The sequence below is a fragment of the Scyliorhinus torazame genome, chromosome 8 (assembly GCF_047496885.1).
Source record: "Scyliorhinus torazame isolate Kashiwa2021f chromosome 8, sScyTor2.1, whole genome shotgun sequence".
Lineage (NCBI taxonomy): Eukaryota > Metazoa > Chordata > Chondrichthyes > Carcharhiniformes > Scyliorhinidae > Scyliorhinus > Scyliorhinus torazame.
Genome location: NC_092714.1, coordinates 154,515,259 through 154,543,186, shown reverse-complemented (window position 1 = coordinate 154,543,186; position 27,928 = coordinate 154,515,259). Strand labels below are relative to the sequence as shown.

At 48.6% G+C, this 27,928-nt stretch overlaps 1 protein-coding gene across 1 annotated transcript in view; it reads left to right on the top strand.

Annotated features, from left to right (window-relative positions):
• The first annotated feature begins 11,683 nt into the window (after positions 1 to 11,683).
• LOC140428788 (uncharacterized) overlaps positions 11,684 to 27,928 on the top strand; it is a 37,108-nt gene continuing 20,863 nt past the window's right edge. Inside the window, exons 1-3 of the mRNA XM_072515477.1 lie at positions 11,684 to 11,802; positions 11,887 to 11,970; positions 23,759 to 23,922. Of these exons, the coding sequence (XP_072371578.1) occupies positions 11,950 to 11,970; positions 23,759 to 23,922 (185 nt within the window). The 5' untranslated portion in view covers positions 11,684 to 11,802; positions 11,887 to 11,949. The remainder of the gene's footprint in view (positions 11,803 to 11,886; positions 11,971 to 23,758; positions 23,923 to 27,928) is intronic.

The window sequence follows — 27,928 nt, the reverse complement described above, 5'->3', positions numbered from 1 at the left end:
TGCGTGTGCCATCTCACTGGTGAGTTCCTCCTGCTTCGGGATGGGGTAGTGTTCACGCATTATATTCTTATTGAGATCCTTGGGATCAATGCAAATGCGGAGGTCTCCCGAAGGCTTTCTAACACATACCATGGAGCTGACCCAGTCAGTCGGTTCAGTTACCTTGGAAATGACGCCCTGTCTGGCTTGACAATTTCAAAATGTAACCGAGCATGGGTGCTCCGGTTGGAGACGAGGAGATGGCAGGATCCCAGTGCCGTGATGGCATTTCCGTTGTAGTCTAGGAGCCTGCAGGCTGCTGGAAGAACCTTGGGGAGCTTCTTGATGTGTTTGAGAGTTGTTTTCCTTGATGTGTTTTGCCTGTGAGAGGAGGTTGGCAGAAGCACCTGTGTCCAGGTTAAACTGGATGGAGCAGTGGTTGACCTGCATCACCGCACGCCATTCGTCCGCAGAATCCACAGCGAGGATGGATTGAATTTGTGATGAGTTGGATGTGGCATATTCACATTTGGTCATGATGCCCACAGAGTAGGCGGAGTCCAGGCATTCTTCCTCTGGATCCGTTGTGCTGCCAGAATCAGAATCCTGTAATCGTTGTTGCACACTCTGAACGCGCCGTCGTCGGAATTGGGAGCGCTCGCCCCTGATTGGTGGTGCAGACCTGCACAAGGCTGTGTCCAGGCGTCCCGCAGTTTAAACATCGCCTGCCTCTTGCAGGGTAGTGTTTCTTTAAGTGGGCTTTGCCGCAGTTCGAGCACATCATGACGTCGGCGTCCTGACGTTCCGCGCGTCGTCACACATGCGCAGTGTGGGTGTCGGCCGCTTCATTATCCCGTTTGCATCGCGCATGCGTGGGACCTCAGTAAAAGCACGCAAAATGGCCGCTTTCATCAATGCTGAGGCCCTGCATCCGGGAGATGGCCTGCACACTCTCTGCCTCGTGGGAGGCAAGTTTCTAATTTTCAGCCGATTTGTACTGGGCATAGCGATTTTTGGCGTGCTCATGCACTGTGCATGTTTCAATTGTGACGGGCAGGGTCATATACTTGATTTTCAGCAGCTGCTCTGTCAGAGGATCAGAGTGAACTCCAAAAACCATTTGATGTCTGATCATGCAGACAGCAATATCACCAAAGTTGCAGGACAGCACCAGCAGACGGAGGTTAGTTAAGAAGGAGTTGAAAGATTCATCTTTACTTTCTAGACGCTGTGTGAATATGTAGCGCTCAAAGATTTCATTGGTGTCCACTTCACAGAGACTGTCAAACTTGTCCAGGATCGTCTGAAACTTTGTCTTGTCCTGGTCTTCGGTGAAGTGAAAAGAGTTGAAGGGTTCGATGGCTTGATCACCCGCTGTTGAGAGGAGAATCGCGATCTTCCTTGCATCAGACGCACACACGAGGTCTGAAGCTTCAATGTACAGCAGAAACTTTTGTTTGAATGTCCGCCAGTTGGAACTGAGGTTGCTGGAGGTCCTGAGCTGGTGAGGAGCCTGAATCTGCCCCATGGTGCAGGGATACATTCGCTGGTCATCACGGAATGGACTGAGGTAAACCACCTAGATTAAGCAGTCTCCTGGTAGCATGATGTGTTATGTACTCTGGGATAACACAGGCTGCAACTGGATGCAGCTTTAACCAAAAGATACTCCAGACCTTGAAGTTAGTTCAATCTGATTTATTGAACCAGTAGCACAGTTTGCACAGTTCTCTATGGGTTCGACTCCCTGCTAACCTAAGTGTGGTTACTCTGTCTGACTGAACCAGACTAACTCTTAGCCACATGCTGGAGGTGTGATACTGTACATACACCCTGACTCACTCTGTAGATGTTCAGCAGTGGAAAGAGACGGAGTGTGAGTGCCTCGTGCCTTTTATAGTGAGATACCACCCCCGAGTGTCCTGCCTGCTCATTGGTCAGGTCCTGTTATGGAGCTTTACAGCACGGAAACAGGCCCTTCGGCCCAACTTGTCCATGGCTCCCAGTTTTTACCACTAAGCTAGTTCCAATTGCCCGCATTTGGCCCATATCCCTCTATAGCCACCTTACATATAACTGTCAAAATGCTTTTTGAAAGACAAGAAATTGTACCCGCCTCAACTACTGCTCGTTCCAGACACTCACCACCCTGTGTGTGAAATAATTGCCCCTCTGGACCCATGTGCATCTCTCCCCTCAAACTTATGCCCTCTAGTTTTAGACTCCCCTACGTTTGAGAAAATATGTTGACTATCTGCTTTATCTATGCCCCTCATTATTTTATAGACCTCTATAAGTTCACCCTGCCTCCTACGCTCCAGGGAAAAAAATCCCAGTCTATCCAGTCTCTCCTTATAATTAGCTGCCTTTCTGTGTCTGTCTGTATATCATTATCTGCATGTCTGCATATCATGACAGTGCTCTGGTCTCCTGAGCTGCACACTGAATTAACACCTGGTCTCGTCTCTGAGCTACACACTGATTTAATACCTGGTCTGGTCTAGTCTCTGAGCCACACACTGATTTAACACTTGTTCTAGTCTCCTGAGCTACACACTGATTTAACACCTGGTGTGATCTAGTCTCTGAGCTGCACACAGATTTAACACCTGGTCTGGTCTGATCTCCTGAACTACACATTGATTTAACACCTGGTCTGGTCTAGTCTCTGAGCCACGCACTGATTTAACACTTGGTGTGATCTAGTCTCAGAGCTGCACACAGATTTAACACCTGGTCTGGTCTGATCTCCTGAACTACACATTGATTTAACACCTGCTCTGGTCTAGTCTCTGAGCTGCACACTGATTTAACACCTGGTAGCACAGTTAGCACAGTTCTCTATGAGTTCGACTCTCTGCTAACCTAAGTGTGGTTACTCTGTCTGACTGAACCAGACTAGCTCTTAGCCACATGCTGGAGGTGTGATACTGTACATACACCCTGACTCACTCTGTCGATGATCAGCAGTGGAAAGGAGGTGGCGTGTGAGTGCCTCGTGCCTTTTATAGTGAGATACCACCCCTGAGTGTCCTGCCTGCTCAATGGTCATGTCCTGTTCTCTGTGTTCGTTAGCTGCCTTTCTGTGCCTGTCTGTATATCATTATCTGCATGTCTGCATATCATGACACTGCTCTGGTCTCCTGAGCTGCACACTGATTTAACACCTGGTCTGATCTCCTGAACTACACATTGATTTAACACCTGGTCTGGTCTAGTCTCTGAGCCACACACTGATTTAACACTTTGATGCGCAATCAATACACTCGAGACGAAGGTATTCAGTAACTGAGGCTTTAATGCACTAGAACTGATCCCCAGCAGCTTCGTTACAGAAGTGAAGGCTGCTGGGATGGCACCATCTCTTATACCCCGCCTTCATGGCGGAGCTACTTCACACAGCCAATGGTAGACTCCAGGGTCTCAACCAATGGCGTCGGCCTCTCAGGTACCGCAATACCTGGTATTACCACATTCACCCCCTATTAAGAAGGAGTCTGGCGGGGGGGGTGATGGCCAGTGGAAAAAAATAACACTTCACATGGTAGGACCAGGTATTGAGGCACCGTACAGTTGAGGATTCGATCAAAATGTTCATTTATTGTGAGAGTCAGGATGAAGTCGCTCTGGTGGCCTGGTCGTCCTCCTGAAGCGTCAGAGCTTCGGTGGTGATCCTGGTGTAGGTCTCGGTAGTTGCGACTCCGGGAGCATAGTTTCGGCCTCCTCGGCAGCTTTGTCACCCCTGGGCGGCGCTGTTGGGGCAAGCGGTTGGCCTGGGGGGGTAAACCTGTAGGGGGCGCCAATGAGTGGCCGGGCCAGGGCCAGAGTGGCGGGAGTACTGAGCCCTCCCACTGCTGCGGGGGTGGTGGAGGTGGGGGTAATGGGTCGGGAGCGCGTGGGGTTCCGGCGGGCGCTAGGTCCCGAAGGGAGACTGTGTCTTGTCTGCCGTCGGGGAACGCCACGTAGGCGTACTGCGGGTTAGCGTGCAGCAGGTGGACCCTCTCGACCAACGGGTCCGACTTGTGCACTCGCACGTGCTTCCAAAGCAGTATGGGTCCGGGTGTTGCTAGCCAGGTTGGGAGCGTGGTCCCGGAGGAGGACTTCCTGGGGAAGACAAGAAGACGCTCGTGAGGTGTCTGATTTGTGGCTGTACAGAGCAGTGACTGGATGGCATGAAGGGCCACCGGGAGGACTTCTTGCCAGCGGGAGACTGGGAAATCCCAAGACCGGAGAGCCAGTAGGACGGTCTTCCAGACCGTTCCGTTCTCCCTCTCTACCTGCCCGTTTCCCCGGGGGTTATAACTGGTCGTCCTGCTCGAGGCGATGCCTTTGCTGAGCAGGAATTGACGCAGTTCGTCGCTCATAAAGGAGGACCCCCTATCGCTGTGTATGTACGCGGGGAAACCAAACTTTGTAAAGACACCCTGGAGGGCCTTGATGACGGTGGTTGTGGTCATGTCTGGGCAGGGGATGGCGAAGGGGAACCGGGAGTATTCGTCAATCACGTTCAGGAAATACGTGTTGCGGTCGGTGGAGGGGAGGGGACCTTTGAAATCCATGCTGAGGCGTTCAAAGGGACGGGAAGCCTTTATCAGGTGCGCCCTCTCTGGCCGGTAGAAGTGCGGTTTGCACTCCGCGCAGATTTGGCAGTCCCTGGTGACTGTCCTGACCTCCTCGATGGAGTAGGGCAGGTTGCGGGTCTTAACGAAGTGGAAGAAACGAGTGACCCCCGGGTGGCAGAGGTCCTCGTGGAGGGCACGGAGACGGTCCACTTGTGCGGTGGCACAAGTGCCGCGGGACAGGGCATCAGGAGGCTCATTGAGCTTCGCGGGACGGTACAAGATCTCGTAGTAGTAGGTGGAGAGTTCTATCCTCCACCGCAAGATCTTGTCGTTCTTAATCTTAATGCCCGCCGTGCATTATCGAACATGAAGGCAACCGACCGTTGGTCTGTGAGGAGGGTGAACCTCCTGCCGGCCAGGTAATGCCTCCAATGTCTCACAGCCTCTACTATGGCCTGGGCCTTCTTTTCGACCGAGGAGTGGTGGATTTCGGAAGCATGGAGGGTACGCATGGGGGCTGAGTTGGAGGCACCCCGGCTTGATACAGAGATCCATCCTTCCGGCTTAGTTGTAGTGCATTAAATTGATGCGCAATCAATATACTCGAGACAAAGGTATTCAGTAACTGAGGCTTTAATGCACTAGAACTGATCCCCAGCAGCTTCCTTACAGAAGTGAAGGCTGCTGGACGGCACCGTCTCTTATACCCCGCCTTCAGGGCGGAGCTACTTCACACAGCCAATGGTAGACTCCAGGGTCTCAACCAATGGCGTCGGCCTCTCAGGTACCGCAATACCTGGTATTATCACACACTTGTTCTAGTCTCCTGAGCTACACACTGATTTAACACCTGGTGTGATCTAGTCTCTGAGCTGCACACAGATTTAACACCTGGTCTGGTCTGATCTCCTGAAGTACACATTGATTTAACACCTGGTCTGGTCTAGTCTCTGAACCACACACTGATTTAACACCTGGTCAGGCCGAGGGCTGGATTCTCTCTTCTGGGGACTAAGTCCCCACTCTCGCCGGAAAATGGGCTGGAATCACTCTGGACTTTTTCCTAGAAAATCCCGGGGTGATTCTCTGTCTTCAAGGGGGCTAGCAGGGCCCCTGCGTGCGTCCCGCAGCTCCGGCTGTGGACAGGGCCCTGCAGTTACAACCGCGCATGTGCACGGCGGCTGGCCGCAGGTCCGCGCATGCGTGGGGCGGCTGCCCTTCACGCTGGCCTGCGCGCAATATGGCGGAGCCCTACAGTGGCCCGGCGCAGAGGAACATAGGCCCGCCCTGGTATGAGTGCACCCGCCGATCGGTAGCCACCGATCGTGGGCTTGGCCACCGTGGAGGATCCCCCTGGGTCAGATCCCCCCCGCCTCCCACCAGAACGGCCCCCGCAGCCAGAATGACGAGGTCCCGCCAGGTTGGACCACATGTGAACCATGCCAGCGGGACTCGGTTGGCACTCGACACATCGAGCGCGTAGTATCGGCGCGGGTGCCACTTTCACCGGCCCCCGACCGGCGCCGCGTCGATTGCGCGCACGCTTCTGGTGGCGATACTCTGGTCGCCGGAGAATCGCATGCCGGCGTGGGAGCCTATTTTGGGTAATTCTCCGCCCCCGCGCCGAGCGCGATTTCGGTGCGGAGGGTCGGAGAATCCCACCCCTAGTCTCTGAGCCACACACTGATTTAACATCTGGTCAGGTCTCGTCTCTGAGCTGCACACTGATTTAACACCTGGTCTGGTCTAGTCTCTGAGCCACACACTGATTTAACACCTGGTCAGGTCTCGTCTCTGAGCTATACACTGATTTAACACCTGGTCAGGTCTAGTCTCTGAGCCACACACTGATTTAACACCTGGTCAGGTCTAGTCTCTGAGCCCACACACTGATTTAACACCTGGTCAGGTCTCGTCTCTGAGCCACACACTGATTTAACACCTGGTCTGGTCTAGTCTCTGAGCTACACACTGATTTAACACCTGGTCAGGTCTAGTCTCTGAGCCACACGCTGATTTAACACCTGGTCAGGTCTAGTCTCTGAGCCACACACTGATTTAACACCTGGTCAGGTCTCGTCTCTGAGCCACACACTGATTTAACACCTGGTCTGGTCTAGTCTCTGAGCTACACACCGATTTAACACCTGGTCAGGTCTAGTCTCTGAGCCACACGCTGATTTAACACCTGGTCAGGTCTAGTCTCTGAGCCACACACTGATTTAACACCTGGTCAGGTCTAGTCTCTGAGCCACACACTGATTTAACACCTGGTCAGGTCTCGTCTCTGAGCTATACGCAGATTTAACACCTGGTCAGGTCTAGTCTCTGAGCTGCACACTGATTTAACACCTGGTCAAGTCTCGTCTCTGAGCCACACACTGATTTAACACCTGGTCAGGTCTAGTCTCTGAGCCACACACTGATTTAACACTTGTTCTAGTCTCCTGAGCTACACACTGATTTAACACCTGGTGTGATCTAGTCTCTGAGCTGCACACAGATTTAACACCTGGTCTGGTCTGATCTCCTGAACTACACATTGATTTAACACCTGGTCTGGTCTAGTCTCTGAGCCACGCACTGATTTAACACTTGGTGTGATCTAGTCTCAGAGCTGCACACAGATTTAACACCTGGTCTGGTCTGATCTCCTGAACTACACATTGATTTAACACCTGCTCTGGTCTAGTCTCTGAGCTGCACACTGATTTAACACCTGGTAGCACAGTTAGCACAGTTCTCTATGAGTTCGACTCTCTGCTAACCTAAGTGTGGTTACTCTGTCTGACTGAACCAGACTAGCTCTTAGCCACATGCTGGAGGTGTGATACTGTACATACACCCTGACTCACTCTGTCGATGATCAGCAGTGGAAAGGAGGTGGCGTGTGAGTGCCTCGTGCCTTTTATAGTGAGATACCACCCCTGAGTGTCCTGCCTGCTCAATGGTCATGTCCTGTTCTCTGTGTTCGTTAGCTGCCTTTCTGTGCCTGTCTGTATATCATTATCTGCATGTCTGCATATCATGACACTGCTCTGGTCTCCTGAGCTGCACACTGATTTAACACCTGGTCTGATCTCCTGAACTACACATTGATTTAACACCTGGTCTGGTCTAGTCTCTGAGCCACACACTGATTTAACACTTTGATGCGCAATCAATACACTCGAGACGAAGGTATTCAGTAACTGAGGCTTTAATGCACTAGAACTGATCCCCAGCAGCTTCGTTACAGAAGTGAAGGCTGCTGGGATGGCACCATCTCTTATACCCCGCCTTCATGGCGGAGCTACTTCACACAGCCAATGGTAGACTCCAGGGTCTCAACCAATGGCGTCGGCCTCTCAGGTACCGCAATACCTGGTATTACCACATTCACCCCCTATTAAGAAGGAGTCTGGCGGGGGGGGGTGATGGCCAGTGGAAAAAAATAACACTTCACATGGTAGGACCAGGTATTGAGGCACCGTACAGTTGAGGATTCGATCAAAATGTTCATTTATTGTGAGAGTCAGGATGAAGTCGCTCTGGTGGCCTGGTCGTCCTCCTGAAGCGTCAGAGCTTCGGTGGTGATCCTGGTGTAGGTCTCGGTAGTTGCGACTCCGGGAGCATAGTTTCGGCCTCCTCGGCAGCTTTGTCACCCCTGGGCGGCGCTGTTGGGGCAAGCGGTTGGCCTGGGGGGGTAAACCTGTAGGGGGCGCCAATGAGTGGCCGGGCCAGGGCCAGAGTGGCGGGAGTACTGAGCCCTCCCACTGCTGCGGGGGTGGTGGAGGTGGGGGTAATGGGTCGGGAGCGCGTGGGGTTCCGGCGGGCGCTAGGTCCCGAAGGGAGACTGTGTCTTGTCTGCCGTCGGGGAACGCCACGTAGGCGTACTGCGGGTTAGCGTGCAGCAGGTGGACCCTCTCGACCAACGGGTCCGACTTGTGCACTCGCACGTGCTTCCAAAGCAGTATGGGTCCGGGTGTTGCTAGCCAGGTTGGGAGCGTGGTCCCGGAGGAGGACTTCCTGGGGAAGACAAGAAGACGCTCGTGAGGTGTCTGATTTGTGGCTGTACAGAGCAGTGACTGGATGGCATGAAGGGCCACCGGGAGGACTTCTTGCCAGCGGGAGACTGGGAAATCCCAAGACCGGAGAGCCAGTAGGACGGTCTTCCAGACCGTTCCGTTCTCCCTCTCTACCTGCCCGTTTCCCCGGGGGTTATAACTGGTCGTCCTGCTCGAGGCGATGCCTTTGCTGAGCAGGAATTGACGCAGTTCGTCGCTCATAAAGGAGGACCCCCTATCGCTGTGTATGTACGCGGGGAAACCAAACTTTGTAAAGACACCCTGGAGGGCCTTGATGACGGTGGTTGTGGTCATGTCTGGGCAGGGGATGGCGAAGGGGAACCGGGAGTATTCGTCAATCACGTTCAGGAAATACGTGTTGCGGTCGGTGGAGGGGAGGGGACCTTTGAAATCCATGCTGAGGCGTTCAAAGGGACGGGAAGCCTTTATCAGGTGCGCCCTCTCTGGCCGGTAGAAGTGCGGTTTGCACTCCGCGCAGATTTGGCAGTCCCTGGTGACTGTCCTGACCTCCTCGATGGAGTAGGGCAGGTTGCGGGTCTTAACGAAGTGGAAGAAACGAGTGACCCCCGGGTGGCAGAGGTCCTCGTGGAGGGCACGGAGACGGTCCACTTGTGCGGTGGCACAAGTGCCGCGGGACAGGGCATCAGGAGGCTCATTGAGCTTCGCGGGACGGTACAAGATCTCGTAGTAGTAGGTGGAGAGTTCTATCCTCCACCGCAAGATCTTGTCGTTCTTAATCTTAATGCCCGCCGTGCATTATCGAACATGAAGGCAACCGACCGTTGGTCTGTGAGGAGGGTGAACCTCCTGCCGGCCAGGTAATGCCTCCAATGTCTCACAGCCTCTACTATGGCCTGGGCCTTCTTTTCGACCGAGGAGTGGTGGATTTCGGAAGCATGGAGGGTACGCATGGGGGCTGAGTTGGAGGCACCCCGGCTTGATACAGAGATCCATCCTTCCGGCTTAGTTGTAGTGCATTAAATTGATGCGCAATCAATATACTCGAGACAAAGGTATTCAGTAACTGAGGCTTTAATGCACTAGAACTGATCCCCAGCAGCTTCCTTACAGAAGTGAAGGCTGCTGGACGGCACCGTCTCTTATACCCCGCCTTCAGGGCGGAGCTACTTCACACAGCCAATGGTAGACTCCAGGGTCTCAACCAATGGCGTCGGCCTCTCAGGTACCGCAATACCTGGTATTATCACACACTTGTTCTAGTCTCCTGAGCTACACACTGATTTAACACCTGGTGTGATCTAGTCTCTGAGCTGCACACAGATTTAACACCTGGTCTGGTCTGATCTCCTGAAGTACACATTGATTTAACACCTGGTCTGGTCTAGTCTCTGAACCACACACTGATTTAACACCTGGTCAGGCCGAGGGCTGGATTCTCTCTTCTGGGGACTAAGTCCCCACTCTCGCCGGAAAATGGGCTGGAATCACTCTGGACTTTTTCCTAGAAAATCCCGGGGTGATTCTCTGTCTTCAAGGGGGCTAGCAGGGCCCCTGCGTGCGTCCCGCAGCTCCGGCTGTGGACAGGGCCCTGCAGTTACAACCGCGCATGTGCACGGCGGCTGGCCGCAGGTCCGCGCATGCGTGGGGCGGCTGCCCTTCACGCTGGCCTGCGCGCAATATGGCGGAGCCCTACAGTGGCCCGGCGCAGAGGAACATAGGCCCGCCCTGGTATGAGTGCACCCGCCGATCGGTAGCCACCGATCGTGGGCTTGGCCACCGTGGAGGATCCCCCTGGGTCAGATCCCCCCCGCCTCCCACCAGAACGGCCCCCGCAGCCAGAATGACGAGGTCCCGCCAGGTTGGACCACATGTGAACCATGCCAGCGGGACTCGGTTGGCACTCGACACATCGAGCGCGTAGTATCGGCGCGGGTGCCACTTTCACCGGCCCCCGACCGGCGCCGCGTCGATTGCGCGCACGCTTCTGGTGGCGATACTCTGGTCGCCGGAGAATCGCATGCCGGCGTGGGAGCCTATTTTGGGTAATTCTCCGCCCCCGCGCCGAGCGCGATTTCGGTGCGGAGGGTCGGAGAATCCCACCCCTAGTCTCTGAGCCACACACTGATTTAACATCTGGTCAGGTCTCGTCTCTGAGCTGCACACTGATTTAACACCTGGTCTGGTCTAGTCTCTGAGCCACACACTGATTTAACACCTGGTCAGGTCTCGTCTCTGAGCTATACACTGATTTAACACCTGGTCAGGTCTAGTCTCTGAGCCACACACTGATTTAACACCTGGTCAGGTCTAGTCTCTGAGCCCACACACTGATTTAACACCTGGTCAGGTCTCGTCTCTGAGCCACACACTGATTTAACACCTGGTCTGGTCTAGTCTCTGAGCTACACACTGATTTAACACCTGGTCAGGTCTAGTCTCTGAGCCACACGCTGATTTAACACCTGGTCAGGTCTAGTCTCTGAGCCACACACTGATTTAACACCTGGTCAGGTCTCGTCTCTGAGCCACACACTGATTTAACACCTGGTCTGGTCTAGTCTCTGAGCTACACACCGATTTAACACCTGGTCAGGTCTAGTCTCTGAGCCACACGCTGATTTAACACCTGGTCAGGTCTAGTCTCTGAGCCACACACTGATTTAACACCTGGTCAGGTCTAGTCTCTGAGCCACACACTGATTTAACACCTGGTCAGGTCTCGTCTCTGAGCTATACGCAGATTTAACACCTGGTCAGGTCTAGTCTCTGAGCTGCACACTGATTTAACACCTGGTCAAGTCTCGTCTCTGAGCCACACACTGATTTAACACCTGGTCAGGTCTAGTCTCTGAGCCACACACTGATTTAACACTTGTTCTAGTCTCCTGAGCTACACACTGATTTAACACCTGGTGTGATCTAGTCTCTGAGCCACACACTGATTTAACACCTGGTCAGGTCTCGTCTCTGAGCTATACGCTGATTTAACACCTGGTCAGGTCTAGTCTCTGAGCTGCACACTGATTTAACACCCAGCATTCCTATCTTTTCAAGGATTACTGCTTTGTGGAGCATGAAACTACTTATTTAATTTTTAACAACATGGTCAGACCTGTTATGTTTTAGTTACAGCATAGCAACATTTAATTCCTGTCGTGTGACTGAACTCTCTCCTGGGTTTCTCTTGACTGTCTCTCGCTTTGCCCGCAAGAAAACAGTTGAAACAAAGCAGGGTAGGTTGGTTGATCTTAACGTTTTATCTTGTTGAGATTTGTGGCTGAATAGAAGATTAATCCTACTCTCATCTCAACATTCAGCTCTCAACAGATTCAAGCATAAAGAGGATCCCGGAAATCCACAACATCCACTTACCGATAACCATGCCTTGTAGTACCCAGGAGGCAAGTATACACGATTGCAATGGTTGAAAACACAGTGAAGTTAAATTGAATTTTACACACAAATAGGCCATTCGGCCCAATTGGTCTATGTTGTATTTATGCTCCATGTGAACCTTCTCCACTCTATTTAATCTCAGTAATCCCCAGAGACTGACACACATAGTATAACATAAATTGGGCTGTATAAGTTGTTGCAGTGTTTAAGACGACCCCTTTTTTCCGGCCTGAGAAATCATGACTTTGTGCTAATTCAGAATAATTCAATCACCTTTTCAGTCATGTTGTACTCGCATTAGTGGTCAGCTTCAATTTGCCACCCCACAAACGGATGTTTTACTTCCTGATACCTTATAACTGGATGTAGAGATGCCGGCGTTGGACTGGGATGAGCACAGTAAGAAGTCTTACAACACCAGGTTACTGTCCAACAGGTTTGTTTCGATGTCACTAGATTTCGGAGCGCTGCTCCTTCCTCAGGTGAATGAAGAGGTATGTTCCAGAAACATATATATAGACAGATTCAAAGATGCCAGACAATGCTTGGAATGCGAGCATTAGCAGGTGATTAAATCTTTACAGATCCAGAGATGGGGTAACCCCAGGTGAAAGAGGTGTGAATTGTGTCAAGCCAGGACAGTTGGTAGGATTCCGCAGGCCAGATGTTATAACTGGACACAAGGGGTCAAGCAGGTGGTATGGGTTGTGTTGTGTGGGAGCTTAAGACACACTCACTCTTTGCCTCAGGTGCCAATGACATTTCAAAATGGCTGCCATTCAACGCAAGTCAGTGGTTCACTTTTATCCTTGGTGTCTAAGTTAACCCCTGTCGTGTTGGGTGTTCCGCTATACAAACGAACCAACACGGTCGTAGATGGTACAACTCTGTTTTATTACTCTTGATAACAACATCTGTAAACCTATGACTGTGGTTCGTACTTTACCCTTTAACCTGTGGACCCAGCCCTAACACTATCCTAGAGAGGCACTCAGCACATGGTGTATGTCTGAGTGGCACGCTGTGAGTTCTGTGCCCTGAGCTGTCTCCTGCTGGAATGAGTGGGAACTGTGGTGTTCTCCGTTTTATAGTGCGTGTGCTCTCACTGGTGATTGGCTGTGATGTTGCGTGTGTGTTGATTGGTCTGTTGATCTGTCCATCAGTGTGTATGTGTGTTTACACCATGATATGTTTATCTGAATATCGTGACAACCCCTGTTCTTGGGTGGATTTGGAGGATTCAAAGGTCAACTTATATCACTGATTGGCGGGCAGCACAGGAGCATAGTGGTTAGCACTATGGCTTCACAACACCAAGGTCCCAGGTTCGATTCCCGGCTTGGGTCACTGTTCTGTGTGGAGTCTGCACGTTCTCCCCATATCTGCGTGGGTTTTCTCTGGGAGCTCTGGTCTTCTTCCACAAGTCCTGAAAGATGTGCTGTTAGGTAATTTGGATATTCTGAATTCTCCCTCAATGTACCCGAACAGGCGCCGGAATGTGGCGAATAGGGGCTTTTCACAGTAACTTCATTGCAGTGTTAATGTAAGCCTACTTGTGACAATAAAGATTATTATTATTATTATTATACACCAATCTCTACAGTAGGTCAGTTCTTTGATCCCTACTCACAGGGGAAGGCCATTCAGCCTATCGTGCTGGGTCTTTGTGAGAGCCATTCACTCCAAACGAATGGAGCCTGCTCCTTCCCCACACCCTGCAAAATTGCCCTTTTGAAAGTTATTCCTGAATTTGTTTTCAGGCAGTGCTTTCCATAACTCATTGCATTAAAAATATTCTGCCCCCTCCTTAAATCCATGCCCTCTTGTGACTGACTGTTCTGCAAGTATAAACTGTTTCTGTTTATTTACTCAATCAAAATCCTTCTTAATATGAAACGTTATAAAATTTCCCCATAACCTTCTCTGCCCGAAGGTAACTAACTCTTGACATAGCTGAAGGTTTAGCATCCTTCCTAACATACTAGTAAATTGATCTGCAGCCAGTATAAGACCCCAACATCCTTGCTGAAGTGTGGTGCCCGAAATTGAGATACAATACTGCAAATGAGGTTTAGTCAATGTTTCATAAAGGTTAGAAATATAGGACTGAAGTAGGCGATTCGACCTATTGAGCCTGTTCCATCATTTAATCTGCTTATGTCTGATCATCCACTTCAATGTCTTTTTCCCTACATTAATGTCCCTTTATGCCACTGGTATTTAGAAATCTATTAATCTCTCCTTTAAACATACTCAGTGACTGAACTTCCACAGCCCTCTGGGTTAGAAAATTCCAAAGATTCACAACCCTCTGTGAAATTTAATTTCTCCTCATCTCAGTCCTCAGTGGCATCTCCCTTATTTTGAAATCATGCCCCCGGTTCTAGACTCCCCAACCAAGGCAAACATCTTACCTGTATCTACCCTGTCTATTCCTTAAAGTATTTTGTATGTTTCAATGAGTTCGCCTCTCATTCTTCGAAACTCTATAGAAAATACATTTTCAGTTTCCCCAATCTCTCTTCATAAGACAGTCCCACCATCTTGGGACAAGTCTGATGAACCTTTGTTGCACTCATTCTAGGGCAATAATATCCTTTCTGAGGTTAGGGGACAAAAACTGCACACAGTACTCCAGGTGGGGTCTAACCAGGCTTTTGTACAATTGAAACAAGACCTCACTACTCTTGTACTCAAATCATCTTGTGATAAAGACTAACATTCCATCAGCCTTCCTAATAGCTTGCTGCCCTTCAGTGACTTATGAACAAGTTCACCCAGGTCCCTTTGTACACCTACACTTTCTAATCTCTTACCGTTTAGGAAATACTCTGCACATCTGTTCCTTGTACAAAAGTGGAATACCTCACATATTTCCACATTCTATTCATTTTGCCATATTCTTGCCACTGTCTGTCCAAATCCTCCTGTAGCCACTTTACATCTTCCTCACAACACACAATCCCACCTAGCTGTGTACCATGCGCAAACATGGAAATATTACACTTGATCCCCACATCCAAATCATTGATATACATTGTGAACAGCTGGGGCCCAAGTTCTGATCCTTGCGATATCCCGCTAGCCACATCCTGCCAACTACAGGATGACCCATTTATTCCTGCTCTCTGTTTTCAGCCTGTTAGTCAAACCTGAACCCATGCCTCCTATCCCATGTACATTAATTGTGCTAATCAACCTCCTGTGGGGAACTTTATCAAAAGACTTCTGAAAATCCAGATATAGTGGGCAGGATTCTCCGAAATGGAGGCAGAGTGTTCGCGTCGTCGTGAACACCGTCGCGTTTCACGATGGCGCAAAATGGGCGCGGGCACTACCGATTCTGGCCCCCATAGGGGGCCAGCATGGTGCTGGAGCAGCTCACGCCGCTCCAGCCTCCCTTCTCGGTGCCAACTCGGTATCGCGCCAACCCGCGCATGCGCAGTGACGCTGCGCCAACCCGCGCATGCGCAGTTGGGCCACGCCAACCCGTGAATGCGCGGGGGACTTCCTCAACGCGCCAATCTTGACGCAACATGGCGTGGGGGTTCAGGAGCCGGCGGCATAATAAAATAGGGCTGGGGCTGGAGAGGCCGGTCCGCCGATCGGTTTGTTCCCGATCGCAGACCAGACCCCATCGGAGGCCCCCCTCCGGTGAAGGAGCGCCACCCCCCCCCCACCGCCCCCCCCCCCCCCCCCCCCCCCCCCCCACTGGCCGCTTCCTGACTCTACGCGCAGAGTTCCTGCCGGCTGTGAGCAGGTGTGAACGGCGCCGGCGGGACTCTGCCGTTTCCGCGCGGCCGCTCGGCCCATCAAGGCTGGAAAATCAGCGGCCCGGCCGCGGACAGTGGCCCGGAACAGGCGCCGCGCCAACACGCCAGCGCAAATGCCGCCGTTTCTCCGCTCCTCGGCGAATCGCCTGCTGGCGTCGGACCAACGCCGCCGGAAAAAATGGCGCGAACAGCGATTCTCCCATACGGCGCAGCATGTATGTTCATCAGCTGCCCTTTATCAATCCTGTTAGCAACATCCTCAGAAAATTCCAACAGGTTTGTCAAACATGATTTCCCATTCATAAATCCATGAATGCCCGATCATATGATGATTGTCGAAGTGTCCATTTATCACATCCTTGATAATAGATTTGAGCATTTTCCCTACCACTGATTAAGGCTAACAGCCCTATAATTCCTGTTTTTTTCCCCCCCTCCCTTCTTAAATAATGGGGTGACATTTGCTACCTTCCAAACTTCAGGAACCATTCCAGAATCTGTAGAACTTTGGAAGATGAGCACCAATGCATCCACTATCTCCAAAGTAACCTCTTTACAGGGGCTGGTTTAGCACAGTGGGCTAAATAGCTGGCTTGCAATGCAGAACAATGCCAGCAGTGCGGGTTCAATTCCCGTACCAGCCTCCCCGAACAGGTGCCAGAATGTGGCGATTAGGGGCTTTTCACAGTAACTTCATTGAAGCCTACTTGTGACAATAAGTGATTTATTATTATTAGTCAACACTCTGGGATGCATAACAGGTCCCAGGGACTTGTCAACTTTCAGTCCCATTAATTTCTCCAATACAACCATCTTACCAATATTAATTTCCTTCAATTCTTCCTTCTCCCTAGTCCATTGGATCTATAACTCTGGGAGATTTCTTATATCTTCTTCAGTGAAGACATACACAAAGTAATCATTTAGCTTCTCTGCCATTTTTCTATTTCCCATTATGAATTCTCCTAACCCTGTCTGTAATTCACCCACACTTGTCTTAGCCAAACATTTTCTTTTCATGTTGATACAATATTGAGGAAAGATATTAGTACCTATAATGTGGAATCTGTCTGGGTGCAGTTAAGAAACATCAAGGGGTAAAAACATTTGTAGGGGTGGTATACAGACCACCAAATTGCAGTGGTAATGTTGAGAATATCATTAGACAGGAAATCAGAGATGCATGTGATGAAGGAACATCTGTGATTATGGGTGACTTTAATCTGCATATAGATTGAGTGACTCAAATTAGTCACAGTGTAGTAGAGGAGGATTTTTTGTCGTGCATATGTACTGATTCTCTGGACCAGTATGTTGCGGAACCAACAAGGGAGCAGGCCATCTTGGACTCGGTGTTGTGCAATGAGAAAGGATTAGTTGGCAATCTAGTTGTGAGATTGGGGATGAGCGACCATAATATAGTAGAATTCTTTATCAGGACGAATAGTGAGTGTTGATTCTGAGACCAGGGTCCTGAACCTCAATAAAGGTGACTATGATGGTATGAGGCATGAGCTGGCTATGACAGACTTGGGAAACATTACTGAAAGGAAGGACAGCGAAGAGACAATGGCAGGCATTCAAGGAATGAATAGGTGAAGCACAGTAGCACAGTGGATAGTACTGTTGCTTCACAGCTCCAGGTTCCCAGGTTCGATTTCCAGCTTGGTCAATGTCTGTGCGGAGTCTGCACGTTCTCCCTGTGTCCCCATTTCCTCTGGGTGCTCTGGTTTCCTCTCACAGTCCAAAGATGTGTAGGTAAGGTGGATTGACCATGATAAGTTGCCCTTAGTGTCCAAAAAGGTTGGGGAGAGTTACTGGGTTACGGAGTTACGGGGATAGGATGGAGCCATGGGCTTAAGTGGGGTGCTCTTTCCAAGGGCCAGTGCAGACTCAATGGGCCGACGGCCTCCTCCTTCTGCACTGTAAATTCTATGATGATTCTATGAACTCCAAATGTTGTTTATTCCTATTTGGTGCAAGAGTAGAAAGGGAACTGTGGCCAAACCATGGCTTGCAAGGGAAATTAGTGACAGTATTATATTCAAATAAGAGGCATACAAATTAGCTAGAAAAAGCAATAGACCTGAGAATTGGGAACAGCTTAGAATTCAGCAAAGGCAGACCAAGGGGTTGATTAAGAGGGGGGAAATACAATTTGAAAGTGAACTAGCAGGGAACATAAAAACAGTATGTAAAAATGTCTTTGGTATGTAAAGAGATGGGGGAATTCATAACAGGGTACAATGAAATGACTGAGGAACGACATTTTTATTCTGCTTCTGTCTTCACTAAGGAAGACATGAATTATGTAGCAGAAATATTTTTTAGCGAGGAGCTGAAGGTAATTAGTATTAGTAAAGTATTGGGCAGCATGGCAGCACAAGTGGATAGCACTGTGGCTTCACAGCGCCAGGGTCCCAGGTCCAATTCCCCGCTGGGTCACTGTCTGTGCAGAGTCTGCACGTTCTCCCCGTGTCTGCGTGGGTTTCCTCCGGATGCTCCGGTTTCCTCCCACAGTCCAAAGATGTGCAGATTAGGTGGATTGGCCATGATAAATTGCCCTTAGTGAGCAAAAAGGTTGGGAGGGGTTATTGGGTTATGGGGATAGGGTGAGGGTTTAAGTGGGTCGGTGCAGACTCGATGGGCCGAATGGCCTCCTTCTGCACTGTATGTTCTATGTTCAAAGAAATGATTGTGGGGAAATTAAATGGGATGTAAGTAGATCCATTGGTGGTAATTTTCCAAAGGTTTATGGACTCTGGATTGGTTCTTACATATTGGAGGGTAGCTAATATAACCCCGCTATTCAAAAAGTGAGGTTAGAGAGAAAACATGGAACAAGACCAGTGAGCCTAACGTTGGTAATAGGGAAGTTACTGGAGTCCATTATCAAGGATTTCATAGCACAGCATTTCGAAAGCAGTGGTGTAATCAACAAAGTCAGCATGGATTTATGAAAGGAAAATCATGTTTGATAAATCTACGAGAATTCTTTGAAGATGGAACAAGTAGAGATGACCAGGGAGAACCAGGGGATGTGGTTTATTTAGACTTTTAAAAGGCTTTCTACAAAGTCTCACACAGCAGATTAATATGTAAAGTTAAAGCGCATGGGATTATGGGTAGTGTCTTGAGCTGGAGAGAAAGCTGGTTAACAGACAGGAAGCAAAACGTTGTAATAAATGGGTCTCTTTCTGATTGGCACGTAGTGACTTGTGGGGCACCACAGGGATCTGTGCTAGGACCACAACTGTTCATGTTATTTGGACGAGGGAACTAAATTTATTATCTCCAAATTTGCAGATATACAAAGTTGGGTGGGAGGGTGAGCTGTGAGGAGGATACAGAGATGCTTCAGCGGGATTTGGACAGGCTGAGTGAGTGGGCATATGCATGGCAGATGCAGTATAATGTGGATAAATGTGAGGTCATCCACTTTGGCAGCAAAAGTAGGAATGAAGATTATTATTTTAATAGGTGTAAATTGAGAGAGGTGGATACTCAGCGAGACCTTGGTATCCATGTTCATCAGTCAGTGAAAGTAAACATGAAAGGATAGCAGGCAATAAAGAAGGCAAATGGTATGTTGGCCTTCATACCGAGGGGGTTTGAGTATAGGAATAGAAATGTTTTACTGCTATTGTATAAGGCATTGGTGAGGCCACACCTGGAATATTGTATCCAGTTTTGGTGTCCTTATCTAAGTAAGGATGTTCTTGCTGTGGAGGGAACGCAGCGAAGGTTTACCAGGGTGATTCCTGGGATGGTGGGACTGTCATATCAGGAGAGACTAAGTCAGTTAAGATTATTTTCATTGGAGATTTGAAGAATCAGAGAAGATCTCATAGAAACTTATAAAATTCTAACAGGGTTAGACAGGGTAGATTCAGAAAGAATGTTCCCGATGGTGGGGGTTGATTTAGCTCAGTTGGCTAAAGAGTTGGTTCGTGATGCAGAGCAAGGCCAACAGCTTGGGCTCAATTCCTGTACTGGTTGAGGTTATACATAAATGCCGGGCCTTCTCAACCTTGCACCTCTCCTGTCCACCTCACCACCAGTCAGTTCTCCCTCTCAAAGATGGTCATCTGAGATTATGGCGACTTTACTTACTTTATTCTAAAATGCTCCTAATCTTCGGATTTGCGACTGTTTCTGGAATTTTATAAACCTTTTATGTCAATTTTAGACAACCCTTAACTTCCTTTGTTAGCCACAGTTGACTGACTTTTTTTTTGTTTTTTTTGTGGGAAAATAAATTGGGTTTTTTGTGCCTTGAAAGAATGTATAGTTCTATAAATTATGTAATCATTTTTTAAAGATTATCCTACGATTGTCTATATGCTGTCATACCATTTAATGTATTTTCCCAGTCCACCTCAGCCAATTTTCCCCTCATACCTTCATAATTTCCTTTGTTCAAATTTAGCACCCTTGTTTCAGATCCAACGACCTCACTTTCAAACTTGATGTAAAAATCATGTTATGGTCACTCATACCTAAAAGTTATTCTACAGCAAAGTTATTAATTAGACCTTCCACATTGCATAATACTCGGTCTAAGACAGTCTGTTCTCTAGTCGTTTCCTCAACATACTATTCTAGATAATCATATCAAACACTCTAGAAATGTGTCCTCCACAACATCAGTTCTCATTAGGTTTACCCAGTCTATAAGCAGATTGAAGTCACCCATAATCACTGCATTACCTGCGTTACATGCTTCTATGATCTGATCAGTATGCCCCACAGTATCATTACTGTTAGTGGGCCGAAAGGTAACACTTACCACTGTTTGCTACCTCTTGCTATTTCTTAGCTCCACCCAAGTAGATTCCACATTTTGTTCTTCCGATTTGAGATCCTTCCTCACTAATGTACTGGGTCCAGCCCGTATTATCAGCGCAACACCACCTCCTTTTCCTTTTTCCCTATCCATCCTAAATGTTGAATATCCTTGAATATTCAGTACCCAGTCTTGGGCGCCATTTACCTCTATTTACAATCGTACCCATTTACCTCTATTTACAATCGTACCCATTTACCTCTATTTAGATCATCTAACTTGTTGCAAACGCTTCATGCATTCAGGTAGAATGCCCTTAACTTTGTCTTTTTGATTCCATTTTCTAAGCCTATTTGGTGTTTGCTTTTTTTATGCCTTCTAATTTCACTTGCTAGTTTTCTACTTCCTGTTACTAGCTTCACTTCCTTCCAATTTGAGCTACCCCTCAGGTTCTCATCCCCCTGACAAGCTAGTTTAAACCTTCCCCAACAGCAGTAGCAAATGTCCCCGTGAGGATATCAGTCCCAATCCTGTTAAGGTGTAACCCTCCATCTTGTACAGGTCCCACATGTCCCAGAATGGGATCAATTCCTTAGAAATCTGATGCCTTCCCTCCAAACCTCAATTTTCCATTCGCATGCAGGGGAGGTTTACCAGAATGTTGCCTGGTCTGAAGGGTGTTAGCTATGTGGAGAACTAAATAGACTCGTACTGTTTTCATTAGAAAGATGGAGGTTGAGGGATGACCTGATAGTGGTCTACAAGATTATGAGGGGCATGGATAGAGTTGATGGGCAGTCACTCTTTCCCAGGGTGGAGGGGTCAGTCATGAGGGGGCATAGGTTAAGGTCTGTGCAGCATAATTTAGAGGAGATGTGCGAAGCAGGGCTTTTACACAGCGGGTGGTGAGTGCCCGGAATGCGCTGCCATGGGAGGCTGTGGAAGCAGATACATTAACAGCGTTCAAAAGGCATTTTGACAAATACATGGATAGGATGGGTACAGAGGGATACGGCACTAGGAAGTGCTGAGGGTTTTGGCCAAGGGTGGTATCATGACTGGTACAGGCTTGGAGGGCTGAAGGGCATGTCCCTGTGCTGTGTTGTTCTTTGTTCATCAATCCTCCTATTCCCAAGCCTACTCGCAAATAGCCCCGGGAGTAATCCTGAGATCCTGCTTCCCTCTTCCAATCTTGTCGTTAGTGATTTGTTATGTTGTAGGTGTAACATAAGTGGCTCCCTTGTGGTGCACTTGACAAAGGAAGGTTCAGAAGTGGAGATAACTTCAACACGTTTATTAAACTATTTACACTTCTATTACTCGGGTTCAACACTACTGCTAATCCTACTATAGCTACCCAGACTGACTAACCAGCTGCTGCAATCCACGTGGTGGGTGTAATATTGAATCAACCCTGTGTCTCTACTCACTGACTGTCTCCACTGGAAAGAGGCAGATCATGTGTGTGGTGTCCTTTATATATGGGTTGGTATAATGGCCCCTCTGTGGTGTGTCACCTCCGTGTGCATCGTGAATGTCCATTGGTCGCATCCTATCTAACTGATCTATTGGTTGAGTGTGTGTGTGAGATGTTTCTGGTGCTCCCTCTAGTGTCTAGCTAGCCTACATGCATTTACAATGATGCACATCACCACAGTTAGTATCAATGTAGACCTCTGGTTGTTCTCCCTCTCCCAAAATGATGTCCTGCAGCCATTCCATGACGTCCTTGCCCCTGATACCAGGGACACAGCACACCATCTTGGAGTCACATTTACTGCCACAGTTATTGCTGCTCCACTGTTCTTTCTCCCACTCTGTGCAGCTGATCCACCCATGGTGCTAAGGTACCCTCCCCTGGGGAACCATAACCTTCATTATTATCCAAAATGGAAAACCGATCAGCAAGACAGATAGAGTTGGGGATTCCCAAACTACCTACCTGGTTCTCTCAGACTGCCTGGCGGTCATCCATTTCCGCTCTGCCTGCACACTCTTAGCTTACAGTGTGACCACAACATGCTATCCCCATAGTTCTCAGACTCATGGATGTACCACAGTGACTCCAGCCACCATTCATGTTCCAGAACGCAGAGCTCAGCTTCTGCAGCCAATGGCATTTCCTGCAGATGTTTTCATCTCGGAAACATGATGAATCCATGGCTTCCCACATAACCGCAGGATACACATTACACTCGGCCGAACTGCCCTGCCATACCCTAATTTTCAAAACGATTTATTACAATTAGAATAACTTACCAGTCACTCACCAATCAGCTTCTTCCTCTGTACTGAAATAAGAGCCAGCTAGTGGAGGCTGAAAAAAGGTAGGAAAAGAAAGAAGCACCTCCCTCACTGAATTCCCTCACTTACCAAACCTCCAATTTACACTCTGTGTAATTAGGGCAGACAATGCAGCACAGGGGCAGGCCTGATTTAATACTTCTGAAAAATAACTGATTCAAGCTTCTGAAAAACAATTTCTACTTAACTGGCAGCAACTGCTCCGGAGAGCTGGTATACCCTTTTCTCTTAACTTAAGGAGTCAATTTGTGTTCATTGCTAAATTAAAGAAGAAACTAGACTTTATAAAGTATTTAACCCTTAATTCCCCTCACTCACCAGCTCTCAGTGTATAACTTCTTTGTTTTATACACTAAGCCTCTAGTAATAAAACTAGGGAGGAGCAGTGATCAAGAGGGAAGCGGCAGTGGTCAGAGGCAGACGGGCAAAGATCTGGAGGGGGGCAGTGATCAGGATTAAGTGGGGCACTGATCCGGAGGGGGAGGGATCTGGAGTGGGAGGGATCTGGAGGGGAAGTAATAGGGAGGGGGAGGTGCAGTGATCGGAGAGGGGTGGGGGAAAGTTTCCAGGAATAGGGCATGATGAGGGGAGCAACTAAGATTGGGAGAGAATAAGGAAAGAGGTCACTGGGAGGTCTGTCCTTCATTTGTTTCCTATCTAATATGTTCTTAACTGTTGAATCGGTCTTTGTTCAGTCACTCACTCTGACAGTGACTGCACCAGAATCAACAGCCCCATTGTGTAAAACTTTTTACTGGTGTCTATCATCCATTAGTTGCATTTCATCTTGGATCTAGAGTCATCATCCTCATTTGCCTCAAATCGCAATTCTATTGACTTACTCTAAAGTTTTATTCACTGACGTTTCTGCTTTGAATGTATTTCTGGCATCTTTCGTATGTTGTTTTAAAAGTTCTATTCCTGGATCAGGATGCAGTGATCAACCTGAAGTCTGTCCAGGAACTTGCCAGAGACCTGGGCTTTCAATGGACGATCGTGGCCTGCGAGCTGGGCTTCACCAGGGCAGAGATCAGCCGTTTTCATGCAACCTCTGTGCAGAAAAAGGTGCAAGCAAAGAAAATGTTAGAGAGCTGGTATGTCTAATGTTACATCAATAAATCAAGTCATCTCAAGATGTTGTATCTCACTTGTTATATCCTAAGGTTTTTCAATTCTTGCTTTTCTGCTTTCATACACAATTGTTCAAAACTGTGGACAATTGACCCAGTCTCCCAGGGTGCATGGTAATTGGTTGATGGTCTATTGCATCACTTGAAAGTCCACCGAAGAACAAAGAAGATCAAAGAAAAGTACAACACAGGAACAGGCCCTACGGCCCTCCAACACTGCGCCGATCATGGTGCCTGTCTAAACTAAAATCTTCTGCACTTCGAGGGTCTGAATCCCTCCATTTCCATTCTATTCATGTATCTTTCAAGATGCCCCTTAAACGTCACTATTGCACCTGCTTCCACCATGTCCCCTGTTGCTAACTTTTGGTTGGTTCTTAATTTGGCTCTATTTAATCACGTTTGCTCAAGAGTCGCCAGGTATCTTTCAATACCACCACAAGGTTCAGAACCGAATACTGATCAATGACTCGATACACCAGTTAATAAGTTCAAAAGCAATGCTCATTTATTTACACACTGTCAAACTCTACAAACTAAACTACCACTATTACTAAAGCCTATACTTAGCTTTGGGCGCCCACTCAGTCAGAGGAACAATGGCCGTTGCTCGGTTCTGAGGCTGCTGGGTTGAGCTGTTTACAGGGTAGCAACTAGGAGCGTCTATCTCGGAGCGTGCATTGACTTGGAACTTACTTGGTCTGCTATAGCTGCTAGGCAGGTCTCTCTCTTCGCTGAGAGCCAAAGCCAAAGGAGGTCTTTCTCCCTTGGGGGATGCCTTTTATTGCGCTCTTTTGGGCAGGCCTTGAACTTGGCCTCAACTAATTGGGTTTTTCCCAATCATCGGTATCAATTTTCCTCCAATAGAGGGGTGGTTCCCTGATCGCTGGGCGTGTCCTGGTGACTGTCAGTCAGCGTTGTCTTAGCTTCTTCTGGTGCCGGGGAGTCTATCCTAACATTGTGTATCTAAATGTTTCCCTTTTGTCCCCGGAGATGGCTCATTAGTATGTAAATCGTTTGGTAGTTTCTGTCCTATCTAAGCGTTTAAGGTTCTAATCAACAGACAGAGCTTGCACCTGCTTGTTTCTTAGCAATGTCCAATTTTCCCTGCAGTCTTTGCAAGTCTCCATTTTGTAATCGGAACGTGGCCATCCCAGATGGCTACACTCCCTCCTTGTGATCCTCAACGCAAAGCTTGAAGGATCACATTACCATCCTCTGATCCCCGGGGCACCCATCCTTAGGCTCTACACTCTCCTATCCTATGCAACACAATTTTACCTAAACCATTTTAAGTACATTCATTATCAAAAAATTCTACGGGGCGCTACGACATTAATACATGCATTATAGAAAAATAAAAAAACTGGGACCTCTAACTATTCTCAATAAACTATCCTCATTTAAACAATCCAAAAATACAAACAATCCAAAAATAATCTATAAATCTTAAACTGTACAAAATAGCAGCACACAAATTTCTCTGGCCTGGCAGTCAGACACAGAGGTTTACATCTCTTTATTCCATCAAATACATTAAACAAAATGTATGCTCTTTAATCCATCCAAATGGGTTCGGGGGTCTGGTGAAATCCGAAAATGGGGGACCTAAATCTGTATACCGGGGTGCGAGAGCGATATGCTCTGTTTCGCCATTTCCTGACTCTAAACGTTTGCACGACACTGCAAAGTATCGCCAGCACGAAGAGTGCTTCGACTACATATGAGAGTGAGTACCAGGTGATAAACGTATCACACCAGGTTGGGGTATTGCTCGCTGTCGCTGGGCTAGTTATCTTGGGGTTCCGTGTATTACAGGGGTGAGAGTCATTTACGGTTTGTGTGGTAGGGGTCAGGGGGGTAGCGTCCGCGCGCAACTGAAGGGATCCCGCTAAGATCCATGTGAACACGAAGGCTGTCTTCAACTTTGTCGGACTTCTTTGTCTTTCTCTGTGGTTCCTGGGTTTCTGGAGTTCTGTGAACACAAGCATAATTTCTGTTATTATCTTGCTTAAGATCTTGTATGTCTGTCTGTCTGTCCTTTACTGCCAATTTCCCTTTATAATTGGTCACCATCTGTGACTCCCTCATTTAAAAAAAAAACAAATATTTGGACTAGACATCTAAAAAAAATACTGCCGCACTGCGAGCCGTCTCGCAGCCTGTGTGATTTACCATCCCAGTGTTTGAGGATGTAAATAGCATAGGGAAGCAACCTAAGGGTTGCCAAAACCAAACAAAAGAATTTTGAACGTAACGAGCCAAAATGGGGCGCGTGTGGGCCGTGGCGGGTAAGAAATGGATGGAATGCCCAGGTAGGACAGTGATCCATGCTGTATGTGCTCTACCCGAGTGTAGCTGACCAGAGGGGGGTCCTCAGGCAGGGCGGGGACCAATGCCCTTTCTCCACTGCCTGAGCAACCGGCAAGAACGGGTAAGAATGTGGTCATCGTGGGGGCTGCCTCTCAAATTAGGAGAGCAACTATGAGTCGGGTTCTGTCGACAGACTAGTTCCTCTGAAGTATTGTCTGGGACAAACTTGTACCTTTAACAAGGTTCTGTCGACAAACTAGATCCTCTAACAGCCATTGGCCGTCAAAGGGGGTGGTGAAGTGGGGCCGTGAAAAAACTTTCCGAGTTAACACACAACACTTAACGATAACACTAACGAACAAACATTCAACAAACATGGTGCAGGTTCCATCAGGAAAGACACCGTATCTCTCCAGCGGTTCCTTTTTTCTCCATCATCTGGACACCTCACTGCTCAACAGCGAACAGGGTCGCAAAGGGATTTGTTTGGTGGGAGTCAGACTCCAAGTCATCATCTTCTCCCGGCTGCCAAACTCTTGTCTGTAGTAACCGTGCTAAAGCTGCTTGGGGCGAATTGGGGTCCATCTCATCATTCCAGATGAGCCTGAACAAATTGTCTCGGTGCCAGAATCGTGTGTCAGGGTTGGAGTTACTATGCTTCAATCTGTAATCGTCGGTCGGTGGGTCTGGGTCAGGGGCTTTGATATAAGTGATTTCAAATGGGTCGGTAGAATCATGCTCAGATTCACTGGGAGTGGGGCCTGGTGCATTGGTGTAGTCGTATCGTGGTGTGCTGTGGCTGTCGTCATCTTGATCGCTATCACTGTCGCTGTTGCTGCTGGTTGAGGGAAGGGAGAGGCGGAGTCATGCCTCTGGGGGCGGAGTTGAAGTCGTGTCTGAGGGCGGGCTGGAGTGGTTGGGGGGGGGTAGGAATACATCATCTGTGGGTGGGTCGTGATCGTCTGCTGCAAGCAGGATGTGGTGTGTGTGGTTATTCTGTGAGCCATAAGCCTTGAGCTGGTTTATATGAAACCGCGCAGGCTTACCATTGGGATAGGTTATTTTGTATACTGAGGGGCTGACGAGATGGAGTATGGACCGGAAAATCTTAGGGAGAGGAAGGAACTGGGGTTGTAAAGGGAAAGCATAACTTGTTGCCCTACTGTAAACTCAGTGGTGTGTACTGTTTTGTCGAACCAGGCCTTGATCTGTTTCTCCCTGGTTCCAAGTCTCACTGCTGAGGCGAGTTGGGCTGCCTTTGCGTTCTGTACTAGTTTTGTGACCGCGTTTTCATGTGTGAGGGCTGCAACTGCGGGGCTGGCCAAATCCAGTCCTAGTAAATACTCAGTGCCTTTCATGGGGCGTCCGGTCATGAGGGTGTGGGGGGTGTATCCAGTGGACGTGGACTACCGTGTTTCTTAAAAACATCAAAGCAAATGGGAGTACTGAAGCCCAGGTACTATTATTTTGCTGAACCATTTTCCTGAGGGTGGCTTTCAATGTCCTATTCATTCGTTCTACTATACCACTCGACTGGGGGGTGGTATGCGATATGGAACTTTTGTGTAATTCCGAAAATCGTGAGGACGTTTTTCATTACACGTCCGGAGAAATGGGAGCCTTGGTCAGACTCTATACTGTGTGGGAGGCCCCATCT